The 16,631-nt window shown below is 40.0% G+C and overlaps 1 protein-coding gene across 2 annotated transcripts; it reads left to right on the forward strand.

The window, feature by feature from the left end:
• The first annotated feature begins 8,418 nt into the window (after positions 1-8,418).
• On the forward strand, positions 8,419-16,576 carry LOC109636882 (eukaryotic translation initiation factor 4 gamma 2-like). Of its 2 annotated transcripts, XM_069524189.1 has the most exons (21): positions 8,419-8,670; positions 10,127-10,233; positions 10,383-10,439; positions 11,146-11,271; positions 11,394-11,496; positions 11,583-11,714; positions 11,796-11,862; positions 11,946-12,097; positions 12,206-12,316; positions 12,410-12,592; positions 12,705-12,843; positions 12,948-13,111; positions 13,195-13,302; positions 13,407-13,517; positions 13,610-13,714; positions 13,818-14,033; positions 14,127-14,385; positions 14,479-14,683; positions 14,789-14,997; positions 15,117-15,238; positions 15,448-16,576. In XM_069524189.1, exons 8-21 carry the CDS (start codon positions 12,014-12,016, stop codon positions 15,511-15,513), a joined length of 2,082 nt encoding a protein of 693 aa, XP_069380290.1. In that variant the 5' UTR covers positions 8,419-8,670; positions 10,127-10,233; positions 10,383-10,439; positions 11,146-11,271; positions 11,394-11,496; positions 11,583-11,714; positions 11,796-11,862; positions 11,946-12,013; the 3' UTR covers positions 15,514-16,576. The 2 variants fall into 2 exon arrangements, with proteins under 2 accessions (XP_069380290.1, XP_019954444.2); XM_020098885.2 differs by lacking the exon at positions 10,383-10,439 and having other exon boundaries at positions 8,484-8,670.
• Positions 16,577-16,631: the final 55 nt, after the last annotated feature.

Consider the following 16,631-nt stretch of genomic DNA (forward strand, 5'->3'; position numbering starts at 1 on the left):
GTTTACTTTGTTTTTTACTCTTAATCTCGCCCAATGTGCACGAATGAGCATCGACACGCGGCTGGTGCATTTAAACCCTCCAGGATTATTAGAGCTCCATAGCCACAGTGGTGAATAGGTCAACAAGTTTAGAAACCATCCATTAAGGATTCGAGATAGCAGGAGGAAAAAAATATCCTTTTTTGAATGCAAATTTAATTGACTGAACTCTTGGCATACAGAACATGAATCACATTAAGAACAACCATAACTTGGCTGAATTATTCATTCGTACTGGCCTATTGAATCCCCTCCCCCAGGCACCCCCATCCTACAGCACAGTGTAGGTTGTGTCAAAAACGTAAAAACCCGTCTCTGACTCACTGCTGCTGTGGCTGTTCTTATGAGCAAGGTTTATCCAAGACATGACTCCCATTTATTAAATGATGGTTCCGTTCTGTGTACCGTATAATTGGCTTTCATTCAGTGCTGATGGAGCGGCTCATACATGTCAGAGAGGGCGTGTGGCTCCAGAAATTGTAAATGAACATACAGGACTCCCTAACTTGCTTGTAGTGATTGTGTGTTTTAAATTCTATGCACAGGCTGTATGAATATGCTGAGGCAGAGCAATGGTGGCCATCCTGTGAGCCAAATTGTGTTGGGCTTGAGGGACTGTCTGAGTCTTCAGTGACAGACCCTGTGTCTGATCCCAGCTATGCTTACTCTCCGGCTGCGTTCTACCTGGGGGCCTGACGGTATTAGCATGAGATTTGCTGGAGAAGAGAGTGCTCCCCGGGGTGAAGTTAAAGTGTTTTCTCTGTGATAAGCCAAAAGTTGAAAAAAGACCAAACATCGAATGTCCAATTTTGTGATTCCGCACAGCAGTTTTTTTAACATCATGAAAAAAAATTTTTTTCGGTACAGTTAAATTACTTTTTTTCTGTTACACTGTTTACAACAAACCAATCAATATGTATACAATTCAAATACAGTGTTTTAACTGTACACATCACAACTATAAGGTTGTTGGTCACTGTCAGATGATCTACCATGTTGAAATATCTCAATATCTGTTGAAAGAATGGAAGATAAATTCTGTACAGATATTTATGCTCCCCAGAGGATGTGCCACCACAAGATTAATCTCTATAAACCGATTCTACCTGTGAATATGTCGATTTTTGGTTGAGGGATAAGATTTTCGGGCCAGAATCTTTTATCTTGACCAATCAGGGCTATCTGCTTTTTAATTCAGCTATACATTCATATGCTAATCGCTGTTACAAGAGATAGCCAAGCTGTTCTCTGGACCTAAAACGCTTACAAAAAGAAACAACCAAAATATTGGCTGTTGCCCAAGAGGATGCTGATGGGCTCTGAGACTACCACGAGGTTGAAATGTGTTGTTTTAAGCTAAACATTTCATCTGATATACATTTCTTTATTGCAGTGAAATCCTATGACCCAATGAGAAAGTTTCATGTGTGGTATAACTTTCAGAGCTCCAGTGTCAGAGATCTTCAGAGTCTGGGTCATGTCGAGTACAGGATGGACACCAGCTGTCATGTGCAACCTATGTGCAACCTTGCTTGAGACAGTGTCCCCACCCATCAGACCATCTTGCAGCCAGAAGGTGACCAAGTGTTTATTCCCCAAATAGTCGAACCCACTAATCCAGGTGACAATGTACGGTACAAAGCCCCGAGGCATCATCATGGGACAGACAATTTCTCAGAAAAATAGAGAAGGTGCATCTTCCTCTGTATGGGACCAGTCAACGTAATGTACCGACCGCCCTGGGTGAGGTCTACTGGCATCATTCTGTGAGGACAAAGAACTAATATCCTGGGTGGCAGAAAAACATCGTCCCTCAACATCCACACAAGTAATAAAGTAATTTATCAAAATCACTCAATGGAGGTGGCACTGAAGCTCAGTGCTCCAGTCAAGTCAAGGTCTAAAGAAATGGCAGCCATTTTAAAAGCTTTTAAATGATAGCTCACCATCGCTTTCATATCAGAATTCAAATACAGTAATTAAATGTACAATATCTTACTTCAGTCACTAGAGGTCTCTCAATCAAAACAATAACAAAAGAGCTAGTTTGATGATGGGATGAAGCAGCAAGGGATCATGGGAGTTGGAAGGAAAAAAATAGCAGACTGGCTAATTGACAAGCAATATGTTTCACTTTCTGTCCTTTGCCCCAGAAGTTATAGCAGAGATGGACAAAGTCACGAGTAAAATGGAAATTTGCAGAAAACGCATTTGTATATTTGGAATAGATAAGATTTAGCACATAGCACATTTTTGGGATAATGTAAGTAAGCAAGTCAACAAAATATACAACATAATTGTTTTTAGACGTTTTAATGAAGAATTGTTACATATTGTATTTTTAACAGTCAAAGTATTTTCATGCCATGACTTTGAGAAACTTAACATGGTTTACATCTTGCTATAAGTAAATATGCGGGACAATATCTTTAATGAGAATGTGATTGCGGCCTTCAGGCCTTTAATAACACATTTCAGAGCTTGAATAAATTTGACCATGTCAAGGAAAGCTATACAGGAAAAAATGTCTTTGAAATATTTCTATGGACACTTAATGAATAAAAGAACAAAATAACTCAGAGCGTTTCACCATTTATATCCTTGAGACCCCGAGCTTAACTCTGCTAAATAAAAATATAAGCGAAGAAATAAACAAATAAAAGGGTTTTACTCAGACACAGAGGATGTTAGCCTCAGGAGTTCATCAGTCATGCATCACTCACTGAGTAAATATAGAGAATATGTACGATTTTAGCCTTGTGATGTGACATGTGATTTTACCTTAATGTTTCTGTGGTGTCCTGTTGAAAAGGAAACAGTGTGTGAGTCTATCAAGCCCAAAGAAATAAAACAGAAGCGTCTCATATCCTGTTCCCTGGTTTCCAATTTAACAAAAGGTTGTACACAATGGGTGAGCGTGGTCAGCACCGTCACCTCACTGCACAAAGGTTCCCGGTTCAAATCCTGGGTTGGTTGAGCTGTCTGGCTTCCTTGGGGTTCTGGTTATTGAAGCCTCAAAAGTCCAGTCCCTTCAAGGACTCACAGACTTTGGACCGCGTGAGCTGGAACATGCTAAAGATGCCACTCAGCATTAACTAATAAACTGAAGAAAGACAAGGTTTTTGAAAAAGCTCTGAAATCTGATGTTAAAAGGTTCAGACCATCACTCAATCACTTACTCCCTCCCCTCTGTTCCACAGTCTTTTCAGCAAATTGCTAGATATTCATTATCCCATACTGTTTACAGTAGAGTCATCAATATTGTTTATGGCAGGATGGACATAGCCCAAGATTTTGACATAACTGAATTTATGCTATGTTAGACACCATTTCTCTTTCAGCCCACATACTATAGAAACTGTACAGTAGCTATTGTGCTTCATAATGCTGCAGAATGTTCATCGCATCAACATGTATTATGTTAATCTGCATCAAATTATGGAAATTATGTTTATCCTCTTTGATGCTTTAACACATTTCATGTATTAAATACCAAAAAGCATTTCCATTGACATTAGGATTATGAGATTCATTACAGTTGATGGAACTGAATAAGCTTTTTTATAATTTAAAGAAATGTATGTGAACTCAATGTATTCAGTGTTTGTTTTTCTTTTTAATGTCCCTTGCTGTCTTCCCATTACTAATCATGTTTCTCTGCACAGGTTGAGATTTATTGAAACCGATAGCCAACTCCCACATGTACCGACTTTAGTTTAGTTCCTGCAGCGTGTTACACATGTTGACAGATGTCTCCCAGCATAGATTCAGTCAGGGAAAGATCCCAGCAGACTGGAGTGACAGGGTGACGACTCAGCTGAGCAGCTGGGAGTCAAACTCTATTCAGGCTGAGGTAATGTGACCAGGCCTCTCAGGGAGGGAGAGCTGAGCCGTGCTCCTGTCAGTGCATCTGTCTGTGTTTCTGTCTGTGTTTCTGTGTGTTTCTGTGTGTTTCTGTGTGTTTCTGTGTGTATCTGTCTGTATGTGTGTGTGTCTGACATCTACAAATGCACAATAATGTTGAAGGAAATGAAAGGAGACAAAAAGGGGTAAAGATGTAATAAAGATGTGATTAGCATTGTGGTCATTTGGTTCTTTATGTGATATTAACATATGACAACAGACTTGCCAACATCACATTTCAATAAATGTTTAAGAACTTGTTCCTTGTTCTGACTTGGTAGATTAAGATATATATTAAAAAAAGGAAATATGTTGGGAAATTAGTCAGGACCTCCACCTTTAACACAACATGCCTGGACAGAGCATCACTAACTGTGCCTGTGCAGCACAGTATCTGTAAATAAATATTTCTAGGAAATGATTCCATATTTAGCTCTTATTAAAAAATAAATGAGACCCAATTATACAAGAGCCTAGTCAACTGAAACACTGGTTCATTTATGTTGATTTGATTGTAGCATTGTATTTGTTTCCAAAGAGTTGAATTCTCTTGGTTTAGATTTTAATGATGATGAAAATAAATCATGCATCAAATCATGAAAAGCCACAGAGACTCTTTCCACACAAAGATGATGATCGTGTGTGTTTTACAATGACCCTTTAGTTCAGTACCGTGATCACAAATGACCACTTGGAAAGAAGGATAAATTGCAGGAAGCACTGTAGCACCATCCAGTGGCCGAAATGTTTAACTTAAATTAGTGATTAGTTTTCATGAGTCATTTGTTCAGTTTATTCATTCCACATAAAAATGTTCAGAACTCAGGCTCATTAAATATAAAACTTTGTTTGCTTTATTCAAACCAACTTTACTTTAAAGATGCTCAAATGATAATGACTACAATTAAATTCCTGATTTCCTTTTTGTAATGTTATTGTCATAATATAATCTTGTTCTCATTAATACAACTGTCTCATAATAAGCCACATGAAATACGTACTTTCATTGCTTTCCTGGTCTCTGGATGCAATAGCGAAACCAGCTGCTTCAAAATAGTTGTGATGACGGGTCAAGTGCAAACCTTCCCACATGAATTAATTAGGTTTGACTTCTTTCTCTGCTGTGGATGCCATTACTCCACTACAGAGAAGAGTTGTTGGCTGCTATTTTTCATTATAAAGTCTTCTAAGTATTCCTGTAAACAAGGCTGGTGTTTCATAATATAGTTTGCATCAGCATCTTTCTACTTGTTACTGCAGGTCTAAGAAGGTTCAGACAGGAGTGGATCTGTTTAGTCCACATCAAAGTGAAACAAAGCAAACCAATGAGTGCAGTGATAATTCCACATTGCTCCGACTGAAACTCCTGTTTTTCCTCGAGTGCACATTCAGCCTTTGCTGAGTTTATTGGCACACAGGGCCTAATTAACTTGCAGCGGAGTGTTTACTGTCAGACAACTGGCTTCATTTTTCTTTTGATGAATGATTGATGCTCCGCAGGGGTGAAGCAGCAAACGTGTGCCGGCATAGAAAAGTTCTAATGCTCCCTCAGCTAACAGGGAAAATGATAAAATAAACATCATGAAACAAACATCTCTGAGCAGGATGGGATTAGGTGTATTAGACTGTGTCAGTGAGAACGCCTGCAAGGAGAAACATTTTAATCTTCTCTCAGTGATTAGATAACATAGCTGAAAAAACACTTTGTGTCATTATTTTATCCTTTCAGCTGTCCACTGGCATTCTGATATATTCATCTGATCGAGAAGCATTTGTGGATTTGAGGGTTCGACGAAAAGTAATGATCTTGAGATCTAAGACATCACACATGGTCACAACACAAATCCAGGCAATTGTAAGATGATTAATAATAATAGAAAGCAGATTTCTGTGAGTATGTGAGTAAAATCAGTTCACTGCATTTTCATCCACAAATTGATTTCAATTATTGAGTAGGGAAGTAAGTATGTAAAGTTTATTTGTATAGCACTTTCCACAAACAAGAGTCACAACTATCCTTACAAGGCACAAGAAGTTAAAAGGAGTTAAACGATGAAATTTAAAAACAGAGAACAAATACACCGTAAAAAGGAGAAAGTCCAGTGAAGTGCAAAGAGAGACAGATGTGGTAAATCGCCTGAATACCCTATAATTTGAGATTTTGACCAGTTTAAAATACTTCAGGCCTCCAGACATATTCTGCAAATATGGAACATCAGTCTAAATATAACAAACTCTCATATTCTCACTTACATGTTTAACCAATTACAGGAGCAACAAGTTTAGTGTCACATGCCAACAAGAGTTGGAGCCACTGATCAAAACAGATGACTTCCCCTTTTGATCATTGTGTGTTTGACAGCTTCTGCTTCACTGTTTAGTAATGTCAATACAAAGTGTTCTAGACAATCTGGATGTGCAAGTCTAACCATCACAGCCAGTCAATGCAAATACAAATGCACTGACTAGACACAATTAGCTCATCATCATACATGAACATTCACTATCTTTGCACTAAAGTTGCTCAGAGGCACAATAAAAGCTCATGAGTCCTCGCTAATGTATCAGTGTCTTCTTTATTTTCGTCGTCATGACAGCAGAGGTTAATGTTTCTCTTATCTTGCACAGTGGGCGGCACAATGTAACCTGAGCCTCATAGAGGCGTCTCCGGCCCAATCTCACCCTGTAGTCACTTACTGGCAGATGGAGGAAGTGACTCATCTCAATACGTCAACATGAACAGTGATGTGGGTTTCAGATTCACACAATGCCAAGAACGTCTTGTGAAACGGTTACACCCCTCCCCTTCAACTCTACTGTAAATAGAAGCCTGAGAAAAAGTGCAGACTGAACCAAGTGAACACAGAGCGTGAAAACTCTATAAACTGATTGACATGTCCTCCTACTGGTGGTGCTAAGGAAAGGTCAGGGGATCACTATAAACATCAGGATTCTCTCTGGGCCCATAAATATTCACTGAACATTTTATGGAAAGTTTGCCATTAGTTTTTTTAAAGGTCAGGTCATCACCAAAATAATTATCCTCTGGGGATTATTAATATCGGTCAAACTCATGCAAATGTGATGAGCACTGGTGAAGACATCTTGCTCTTTGCACCGAAGTAGTTTAATCATCTTTACATATACACAGTAAATTCAAAATACTACCTCCTAGCTAATTCATATACTATTTGGGCTTTGACTGAAAGATATGAGTCCTATAATAAACTCAATCCTCCTCTTGTTGCATCCATGAGGAAAAATACTAAATCCCTTCTGGCTCCTGGGTCAATAAATTTTACTTACAATTAAATCAGTTCTGTGCTGTTTTGTTGGGGGTGTCTTTCCACCTGGAAAAGAAAGAGAAAACAATGGATCATTTTTATAAGAAGTTTTATTGGGGAAAATCCCAGCAAACAATCACCATTTTGCACATTTTTGTATCAGATAGATCAGCCCCACACTCACATGAGGGTTTGCTGGAAAAAAAGGCACACAACAATACATAAGTTAAAGTGAAAGCCCTGCAGAACAAACCAAACAAAAAACCCAAGAAAGGGCAGGAGGAAAGAAAACTGATGAAAGTAAAAAGTTATACCAAATCAAATGTATGTAGTAGTGCATCACATTTATACTATATTATAATTTGTACTGACTAAATTTGATTGTAAACAATTACACGCAAAACAAATTAGATATTAGATTAGCGTCTAAGTTTTGACTTAACATTATATTGACATAATATTGGTTTAATGGATCGCATTTGTATTTATAAACTGGCTCCTACTGTTTCCAAATGTAAGAAATGTGATAGGACAGCGTGTCTGACATGAGCCCACTTCTACTGGATAGTCTGGTCATGTAGTACTCATCACCCAAGAGCTGAAGTGGGAGCTGAACATCGGCTCCCTCACCAAAAACAGCTGAAGAAATTCAACCTGCCAAAGCAGATGATGGTGAACTTCTACACCGCCCTCATTTGAGTCCATCCTCATCTGATCCATCAACCTGTGGTACGCTGCTGCTACAGCCAAGATACAGGCCAGCCTGCAGCACATCAATGGCTCTGCAGAGAATGCTACCGGCTGCCACCTGCCCTCTCTCCAGGGCCTGTACGTCTCCAACACTCTGAGGCCTGCAGGTCAGATTGTGGCCGACCCCTCCCACCCTAGACATGCACAGCTGAAGATATGTCACCTACATCCGCTAACATCAACTGGTGGGAGGCATTCATTTTTATTTTATTTTATCAGTCAATCATCAAATCATGTCAGCTCTCCAGTAGCCCCCCCAACTTGTTTTCTCTCTGAGACAGTGGCTCCGGCCCTGCGTGTTGTAGAAGCCGCTGTGCAGAGATAACATCAGAGATAAAGTCAGAGGAGAGGCTCAGGGTCGTGTTCGGTGATCACCTCATCTGTCTGAATTGCGACATTTTCGGTGCTTATCAATTTTTGTGGCAACGCCGGTCGTGACGTCAGTAGGGAGGGATGATGACGTATGACACGGCCGCCATACAAAACGCAGCTTCACGTGACGTCGCCGGCCAGTGTCTGTTCTCTCTGGAGCCGCTGCCACATCGAAGCCGTCGTGTCTCTGCTGCTCTGAAACAAAAAGCGTTCAGGGTTAAACACGACGTTTTCTCCGCGCTCTCTTTCCCACTCCATCTTTACTTCTTTTTCTCTCTTGGGTTGCCAAGACAACAACTAAGCTGACGTCCCTTTTGTAAAGGTGAGTAGCTGTTTCCCAGGTTTTTTTGTTTTTTTTTTCCTCCCCTGTGCCCGGCTAACGTTAGCTAACCGGGCACAGCTAGCCAGCATTTTCGTTTTTAGGTCAACTGTCATGTACCAATCGACACACCACACGCCTGAGTTTTAGTTGTATCGTCTGTTGGTTTTGTTGGTGTGGAGAAGTTGGGCCGTGATTTGTTTCCTGTTCGTGGAAACCTTGTGCGGTTTCCTAGAATTGTTTACAGCCCGTTAGCATTAGCTTACCGGTGGCCTACTTAAAAGCCTCATCCAGACGTCGCAGCGAGGACTTCCGGTGTTTGAACAAAGACCTCATAAAATCAGCTGTTTGTTTGCCTCGATATATACCAGACCCCTTATCGATCTGAATCCACATCGATTCGTGTCGATTATAGCAATAAAACACAATTTAATATTTTTTTTAAAAACTGGATTTTGAAGATTTTATTTAAGATTTTGAATGTAAAATTGCCGTTATCGTCGAGTGAGATGGAAACACAAGATTCTGAGTTAATAGACGTGTTTGTGAAAAGATAATTAACTAAAATCGCACATCGGATTATAACGTCCCCGTCGTCGGATCTGGATAAATCCAGCGCACATGTAATCCAGGTCCTGTGTCGAAATCTGCTTCTCCCCCGGGTTGAGTTTCCTGAGTTTCCCTTCCTGCGCTGCCCTCAATCACCGGGTGAGATAGTTAGTGTTAGGTAATCCAGGTCATCGTCAGGTTATGTGACGAGTGGTTGTGGTTTATTGTTGAAAACACGTCGACACCGATCGTCCACCGCGGTGTGCTAAGCTAACCCTGTTTCACTTCCACGGACACGTGTTGGCGCTCATGTGCTCATCGATTTCACCAAGATCGATCAAACAATTATTAAAGAGGAAGCCATCAGAAAACACGTACGTCATTATTATCGCATGTTTGTAATGTGTCCGGTGACTCTGACATCAGGGTACCGACGGGCCTACAAGCCGGGAAAAGCCTTGGTCTCTAAATGCCCGACTAAAGATGATTTCCCCTCTTTAATTAATTTAAATTTTGCCTTAGTAAATGTTTCTTGTTGCACATTCTATTGCATTTTAACCTGTTCGAGCCATCTGATATATTATAAAATTAATGATGACTTTAAATGATTATTTTTAAAAGGTTCTACCAATCTTTCCATGCACTTGTTATTGTAAGTACCTGAGAGGAATTGGCTGGATTTCAATGACATCTTTCACACTTTGGTTATATGAGTGACACAGATATTAGGTAACATGTCTGTGTGGAGAGGTCTTTAGTACGGTTTAACCACCTTAAGTTAATTTATTTAATGACATTTGTGTCTTGGACTTCATTTGTTAAACCTTGTAATGACTCTGCTAATGTTTCTTTTCATTTTACATCCATTTGAAGTCAGTTAATTTGATATTGTCTCTGTCTCTGTTTTCAGATCCCCTTTTCCCACCCCACATCTAGAAATTTATTCTTTTCAGATATTCTTTGTCAAGCCGCCAAAGTGGAGAGTGTCGTTGCAACAGGGGGTCCTTCTCGTTTCAGGTATTAAACATAATTAGACTTGGTGAACTTATATTTACAGACACTCCTCTCAAATAGCTCACATAAAAACTTGGGCTCACATTTTCATATGAGTTAAAACAGTTTTCCTTTCTTTTTCTTTTTATTGATTTATTTTTTTGGTATCGCAGTGTAGGGGGAGAAGGTGGGGGTGCACCTGAGCACTATCCCAAGACTGTCGGCAACAGGTGATTTTCCAAATTTTCCTTTCACTTGGAACACTTGGTCACTAATCTCTGTTAGATATTAAATCCTTACGCTTCTTCACCGGCCTTAAATTTCAGTGGGTGACTCTTTACTGTCTGGATACTGATATATGACTCTACACCCTGGCAGAACGGTGGTCACATGTTATTAGGGTGAAACTTCTCATTTGAAAGATTAACAATCTACAATTTATATTTTTTTAAATTCTTAACCTGCTTCCACTTTGACAGTGGCTCAGCTGGCTTCTGTGTAGCATTGACATAATTGGAACAATAAACAACTATTTTGATAATTGGTTCATGGTTAATAATTCTTAATCAAAATGGCAAGGTCAGCTACCTCTCTTTATCACTTGTAATACTAAAATGAACATGTTCTAACTTTTGGTCAGAAAAAAAAAGATATCTGAAGAAATAGAATTGATACCTGCAAATTCAGTTCACTTTATGTGAAGGATTGTCAAACAGAAGAGCAACTGATGTTGTCAGATGCTGGAAATGTGATTACAGTCATGTCACTAACAAAACTAACTCAAATGTTGTTTGGCAAACTGTGAGGTATTAGTGACATTGCAGTGTAGCTCATCCGCCAAAACTCAGGGCTAGGTATTTGATATGTTGATATGTATGCCTTTCCTGATAAATATGTTCCGGTTGTAACGTTGGCTTTGTTTTGTGTTCATTGCAGCGAGTTCCTGGGGAAAACCCCAGGTTCTAGCGTTCAGAGATGGGTCCCTTCTCGAAGCACTAGACGAGAGGTAAACTCCTCCAAAGACAAAGGGCTAAATGATGTAATCTTCAGGAAAGTGAGAGGGTAAGTTTTCATTTAAATCCAATTTCAAATTTGATACAAACATTGTGCACAATATAGTTTTTGGGGGTCAATTTAAGCATGCGATTTTTTAACCATTCACCATTTCCCTCTGCACCCTGTAGCATATTGAATAAGCTGACTCCTGAGAAGTTTGACAAACTATGCCTGGAGCTCCTCAATGTGGGTGTAGATACAAAGTTTGTCTTAAAAGGAATCATCTTGTTGGTGAGTATTTTCTTACAACGTGCTCATCTATTAATCCTTTAACCTTTTAAAATGAACCTTCAATATGTCATTGTCTCTGCTTTCAGATTGTTGACAAAGCCCTTGAAGAGCCCAAGTATAGCCAGTTATATGCTCAGCTATGTCTACGGTTGGCCGAGGATGCACCAAACTTTGAAGATCCATCAACAGAAAATCAAGCAACACAAAAGCAAAATACTGTATGTCGTTTTTTTTTAATGGAGTTTATTGGTATGGCGTGGAGTCTTGATGTGTAAATTTTAACGACCTTTGTTTTACAGACCTTCCGAAGGCTTCTGATCTCCAAGCTTCAAGATGAGTTTGAGAACCGTGCCAGAAATGTTGAAAGTAAGTCAATTGAATTTGATAAATGATGTCAAGTTAAAAACTTGATCATGTCTTTCATGGATTGTTCCTCTTTGTTCCCCTAGTCTTTGAAAAACACGATGGCCCACTCACTTCTGAGGAGGAGGAACAGCGTGCTATTGCAAAGATCAAGATGTTGGGCAACATCAAATTCATCGGCGAACTTGGCAAACTCAATCTTATCCATGAATCGATTCTACACAAGTGCATCAAAACAGTAAGTTTTGTTGAATAACATCATTATGCATATCATAAACCTTATTGGTATTAAGGTGGTGTGGAACAAATGAAAGAAGATCTTATGAAATGTTCATTTCTCTTTAAGCTTTTGGAGAAGAAGAAGAGAGTCCAGCTTAAGGATATGGGTGAAGATTTGGAATGCCTCTGTCAGATAATGAAAACTGTGGGACCGAAACTTGATCATGACAAGGCTAGGGTGAGCATGTGGAAAAAAAACAACAACTGACAAACAGTCCCTTCTTAAAATTCCTTTGATCCACTTAATAACCCAAAAAAAATCTCCTTCCAGTCTTTGATAGATCAGTACTTTAGCCGCATGCGCTCCTTAATGAACAACAAGGAACTTCCAGCCAGGATCCGTTTCCTGCTCCAGAACATGGTGGAACTGCGAGCCAACAACTGGGTCCCACGCAAGGCCTACGTTGACAACGGACCAAAGACGATCAACCAAGTTCGTCAGGAAGCAGTTAAGGTTGGTCTACCAGGTCCATTTTAGCATAATAGGATTTAGGATCAACAGTATCACTGAAATTGTCTAGTTTTCTATAGTCTGCATGTAGTCTTAGTTTCTGATTCTTTTGCAGGATTTGGGTGTTTTCATTCCACCTTCAAATGATGGAATGAGGAATGACTATTTCATGGACAACTCTTCCTTCCTGCCAAGGATGAAGTTTGACAGAGAAACTCTTGGTGGACTGGCTGATATGTTTGGACAAATGCCCGGTATGTCAGTTTATTCCACCTTGAACCACCAAGTTCAAGCATTTTCCTTGCAAATCAGTGAAGAGTTGGTTCTAACTCATTTTTCTTCAAATTATTTTTGGTAGGAATCACCATTGGGACAGGCCCAGGAGTCATTCAGGACCACTACTCTCCTACCATGGGACGTCACCGCACAAACCCACTTTACAATGGCCACATCGGAAACGGCAATGGTTCACATCAGCCTCAGTTTGAAGCAGGAAACAAACCTTTCATAAAACCAAACCAGGTACATACCACATAGTCAATGTTAGGTTTTTGTTACACAGTGAATCTACACATTGCTAAGACCCATTTTGTGTTATCTCACAGGGGCAGGGTTCACCAGTTTTCAACCACAAGCAGAATCACTCAGGGCAGATGCAGTCTAAGGATATGTCTTCACGATTTGGCAAGAAAGGAAAAGTCAATGCTGATGAGGTACAAGATTTTCTCTTCTAGCAAAGATTCTTTTTCAATCCAGTTGTGCAGCAATACTCTAACTGTATGTCATTGTGATAAACCTGTTGTCTTCCTCCTTCCAGATCAGTCTGAGGCCAGCACAGTCTTTCATCTTGAGTAAAAAACAAGCGCCAAAGCTGCTGCCACACATGAGCATGATGCCCCAAAGCGCCCAAGGTTCACCGCTCGGACAGGTAACATTCTTACTCTTTAAACAAATGTTTTCAACTGATAAGGCACATGTAGGCTCTGGGAAACATGCACTCATTTGGCTTTCCTTGTGCAGTCTCCACAGCTTGGCTTGAAGACCAATCCACTTCCGATTCAAGAAAAACCTGTAAAGTCCATCAAAAAAGCTCCTCCAACGAAGGAAGAGTTGCACAAAATGACGGTAAGTTCCTCACAGCTCACACTTCACTTGCTTCCTGGACAATGAACTGAGCACATCAGAAGTTTCCTATCGCATTAAACCTTATGGTTCCTTTTCATTTCAGGAGACACTGATGACAGACTACCTGAACAACAAGAACATCGATGAGGCAGTGAATGCTGTGAGGGAGATGAAAGCTCCCAAGTATTTTTTGTCTGAGATGCTGAATAAAATTGTGGTTCATTCCCTTGATCGTTCAGATGAGGATAAAGAACAAGCAAGCGCTCTGATTCAGGCCCTCTGCACAGAGGGCCTTGTAGCTGGTGAAAACCTGATGCAGGTCAGCATTGGTACCTTTTTAAAACTGACCAATATACACTATTCACATTGTCACTGTCTGGATTATTGTGAAATGTAATGTTTTTTTGAACAGGCCGTTCTGAGTGTGCTGGACCAGTGCCCCAAGATCGAGGAGGAAGTCCCACTGGTGAAGTCGTACCTGGCACAGTTTGCGGCACATGCCATCGTCGCTGATTTGGTCAGCCTTGCAGATTTGGCCCATCAGCTGGAGAACGGTGCACATTTCCCACTTTTCCTGCTCTGTCTGCAGCAGATGGTCAAACTTAAGGACCGTGAATGGCTGACCGACCTGTTCCAGCAGAGCAAAGTCAACATGCAGAAGATGCTACCTGGTGCGTCCAACTATCAGTTAGACTCTTTGTTTTGCATTGAGAAATTTAGTTTTAATGACAGTTATTGATGTAATTTTTTTTATGCTCCTGTAGAATGTGACCAAAACAAGGACCGAATGCTGGAGATTCTGGAGGGGAAAGGTCTCAGCTTTTTGTTCCCTCTGATGAAACTGGAAAAAGAGCTGCTGAAACAGATTCAAGTAGATCCCTCTGCACAGTCCATCTACAAGTGGATCAAGGACAACATTTCTGCTAAACTCCACACAGACAAAGGCTTTGTCAACATTCTCATGACCAGGTACAGCAGCGTTGAGTTCAGTGTTGTGGGCTAATCTAAACACCAAACAGTACATTTAGCTCCTGGAGTGTTACACAGTATATGAACTGTCCTCTTGTCTTCCAGCTTCTTGCAGTACATTGCTTATGAGATCAACCCTGACGACGATGAAGAGCAGCTTGCAGCACCAAGCAAAGAACAGCAGGATGAGGAGAAGCAGCTGCTGCTGTCTTTTAAGCAGGTGATGCAAAAGTTCCTGCACGATCACATCGAGCTCCAAGTCGGTGCTCTGTACGCCCTGCAGGTCCACTGCAATGCCAAGGGGTTCCCCAAAGGTAAGTTCACTTGTAGTTCACATAGCAGCTAAAGTAGTTTTTGGGTTTTTTTAATGAGCAGAGAAGTTCTGCTACCATTGGTATAGAAGCTTTCACGAGCCCAATGATTCTGTTTTTAGGCATGTTGCTGCGCTACTTTGTGAACTTTTATGACATGGAAATAATTGAAGAGGAAGCCTTCCTTTCATGGAAAGAAGACGTCACCCAAGAGTATCCAGGGAAGGGGAAAGCGTTATTTCAGGTACATTGCTAATAACTGTTTATCAAATAGTTCCCAGCAATAAACTGCAAGTCTACACAATAGCTAACTAGTGTTCTGGCTATGAGAAATGTTTTTTTTAAATTTGTGTTTGTAACTGTACTAGAAAGCTTCTCAAATAGAAACCATCTGTGTGTTGGTCTTTCATATAAATAACTTGGCCTAATGGAGATATTGTTTTGACGTTGCAGGTGAACCAGTGGCTGACCTGGCTGGAAACTGCAGAAGAGGAGGAGTCAGAGGATGAAGATTATTAAGGAACAGGCCAAAGCCATGTGCTTCAGGATGCAATGAAATTTTTTTTTTTTTTTTTTTTAAACTTTTTGTAATGGTTTGTTGTCTCCATGTGCTTTTCTCCCTCCCACCCAAACTCCCCCCCCACCCCATCCAAACTCCTCCCCCCTCATTTATATTTTTCAACCACTGTTACAGTTCATTACACTATGAAATGCTTTGTCAGATCAAGCCAGCATCACCATCTTTATCATATTTATGCTTTACATTCTAATTTCTTTCTTATTTGATGTCCTACAGCGGATGTGTTATACATTTCAATCATCTTGGGTTGGTTTCTTTTACAGTAGGCGGTATTTTGCAGAAAACGTATCGACGCGAAACCTGACCCATTTTATCAGGAGTCACCAAGTGCTGCCGAAACTGTTTACAAAAGAGAAAAGGCTCTAACGTACTGCAAAGAGACCTTCCTCAGTATTTTATCAGCATTTGTTAATCAGTTTTTAGATGCACTTTGCTCAACATCTTGAGTCGTTGCAATAGTAAAATACTTTTCCCTGATTTATTGTATTGATCAGAATCCGTTTCCTGTGCTTGAAATCAGATCATTTTGTCCCAATTTAAAATCTAAAGCAGGAAATGATGACTGTAACAATAATGGTCTGTTTTTATTTGCACAGTGTGAATATCAATTACCCCCATTAAGTTTAATGAATCAAGAGCTTTTTTTATGTATGAAACTTGTGCTGTTAGGAATGAATCTGTGTGGCCTTCACTTTTTTAATTTATCAATTAATATGGATATACCTCTAACGTATCTCAGACTATACTTGAACGTCTCAGTTTCCGGACTGGGGCAGCCAAAGCTTAGTTTCCTGTGCTAGATGTTCACCACCACCATGTGTGGAAATTTTAAGTCCGTTTGCCATATTTGTCGAGTTTTTAAATGGTCTTTTTATCTTCACAGAATTACAGAGAATGTACTGTATGTGTAAACTTAAAGGTTTTGGAGTTCTACCGGGATTTTAAGTGTGACATGTTTAGTGTACAATTACGGATCAAGGTTGAATAAAGTTAACAGTTCAATTCCGTTGTCCTGAGGATTTTTATTTTTCAGAATAATTGTAGTTTTTAACTCTGT

Source organism: Paralichthys olivaceus, chromosome 1 (assembly GCF_024713975.1).
Source record: "Paralichthys olivaceus isolate ysfri-2021 chromosome 1, ASM2471397v2, whole genome shotgun sequence".
Taxonomy (NCBI): domain Eukaryota; kingdom Metazoa; phylum Chordata; class Actinopteri; order Pleuronectiformes; family Paralichthyidae; genus Paralichthys; species Paralichthys olivaceus.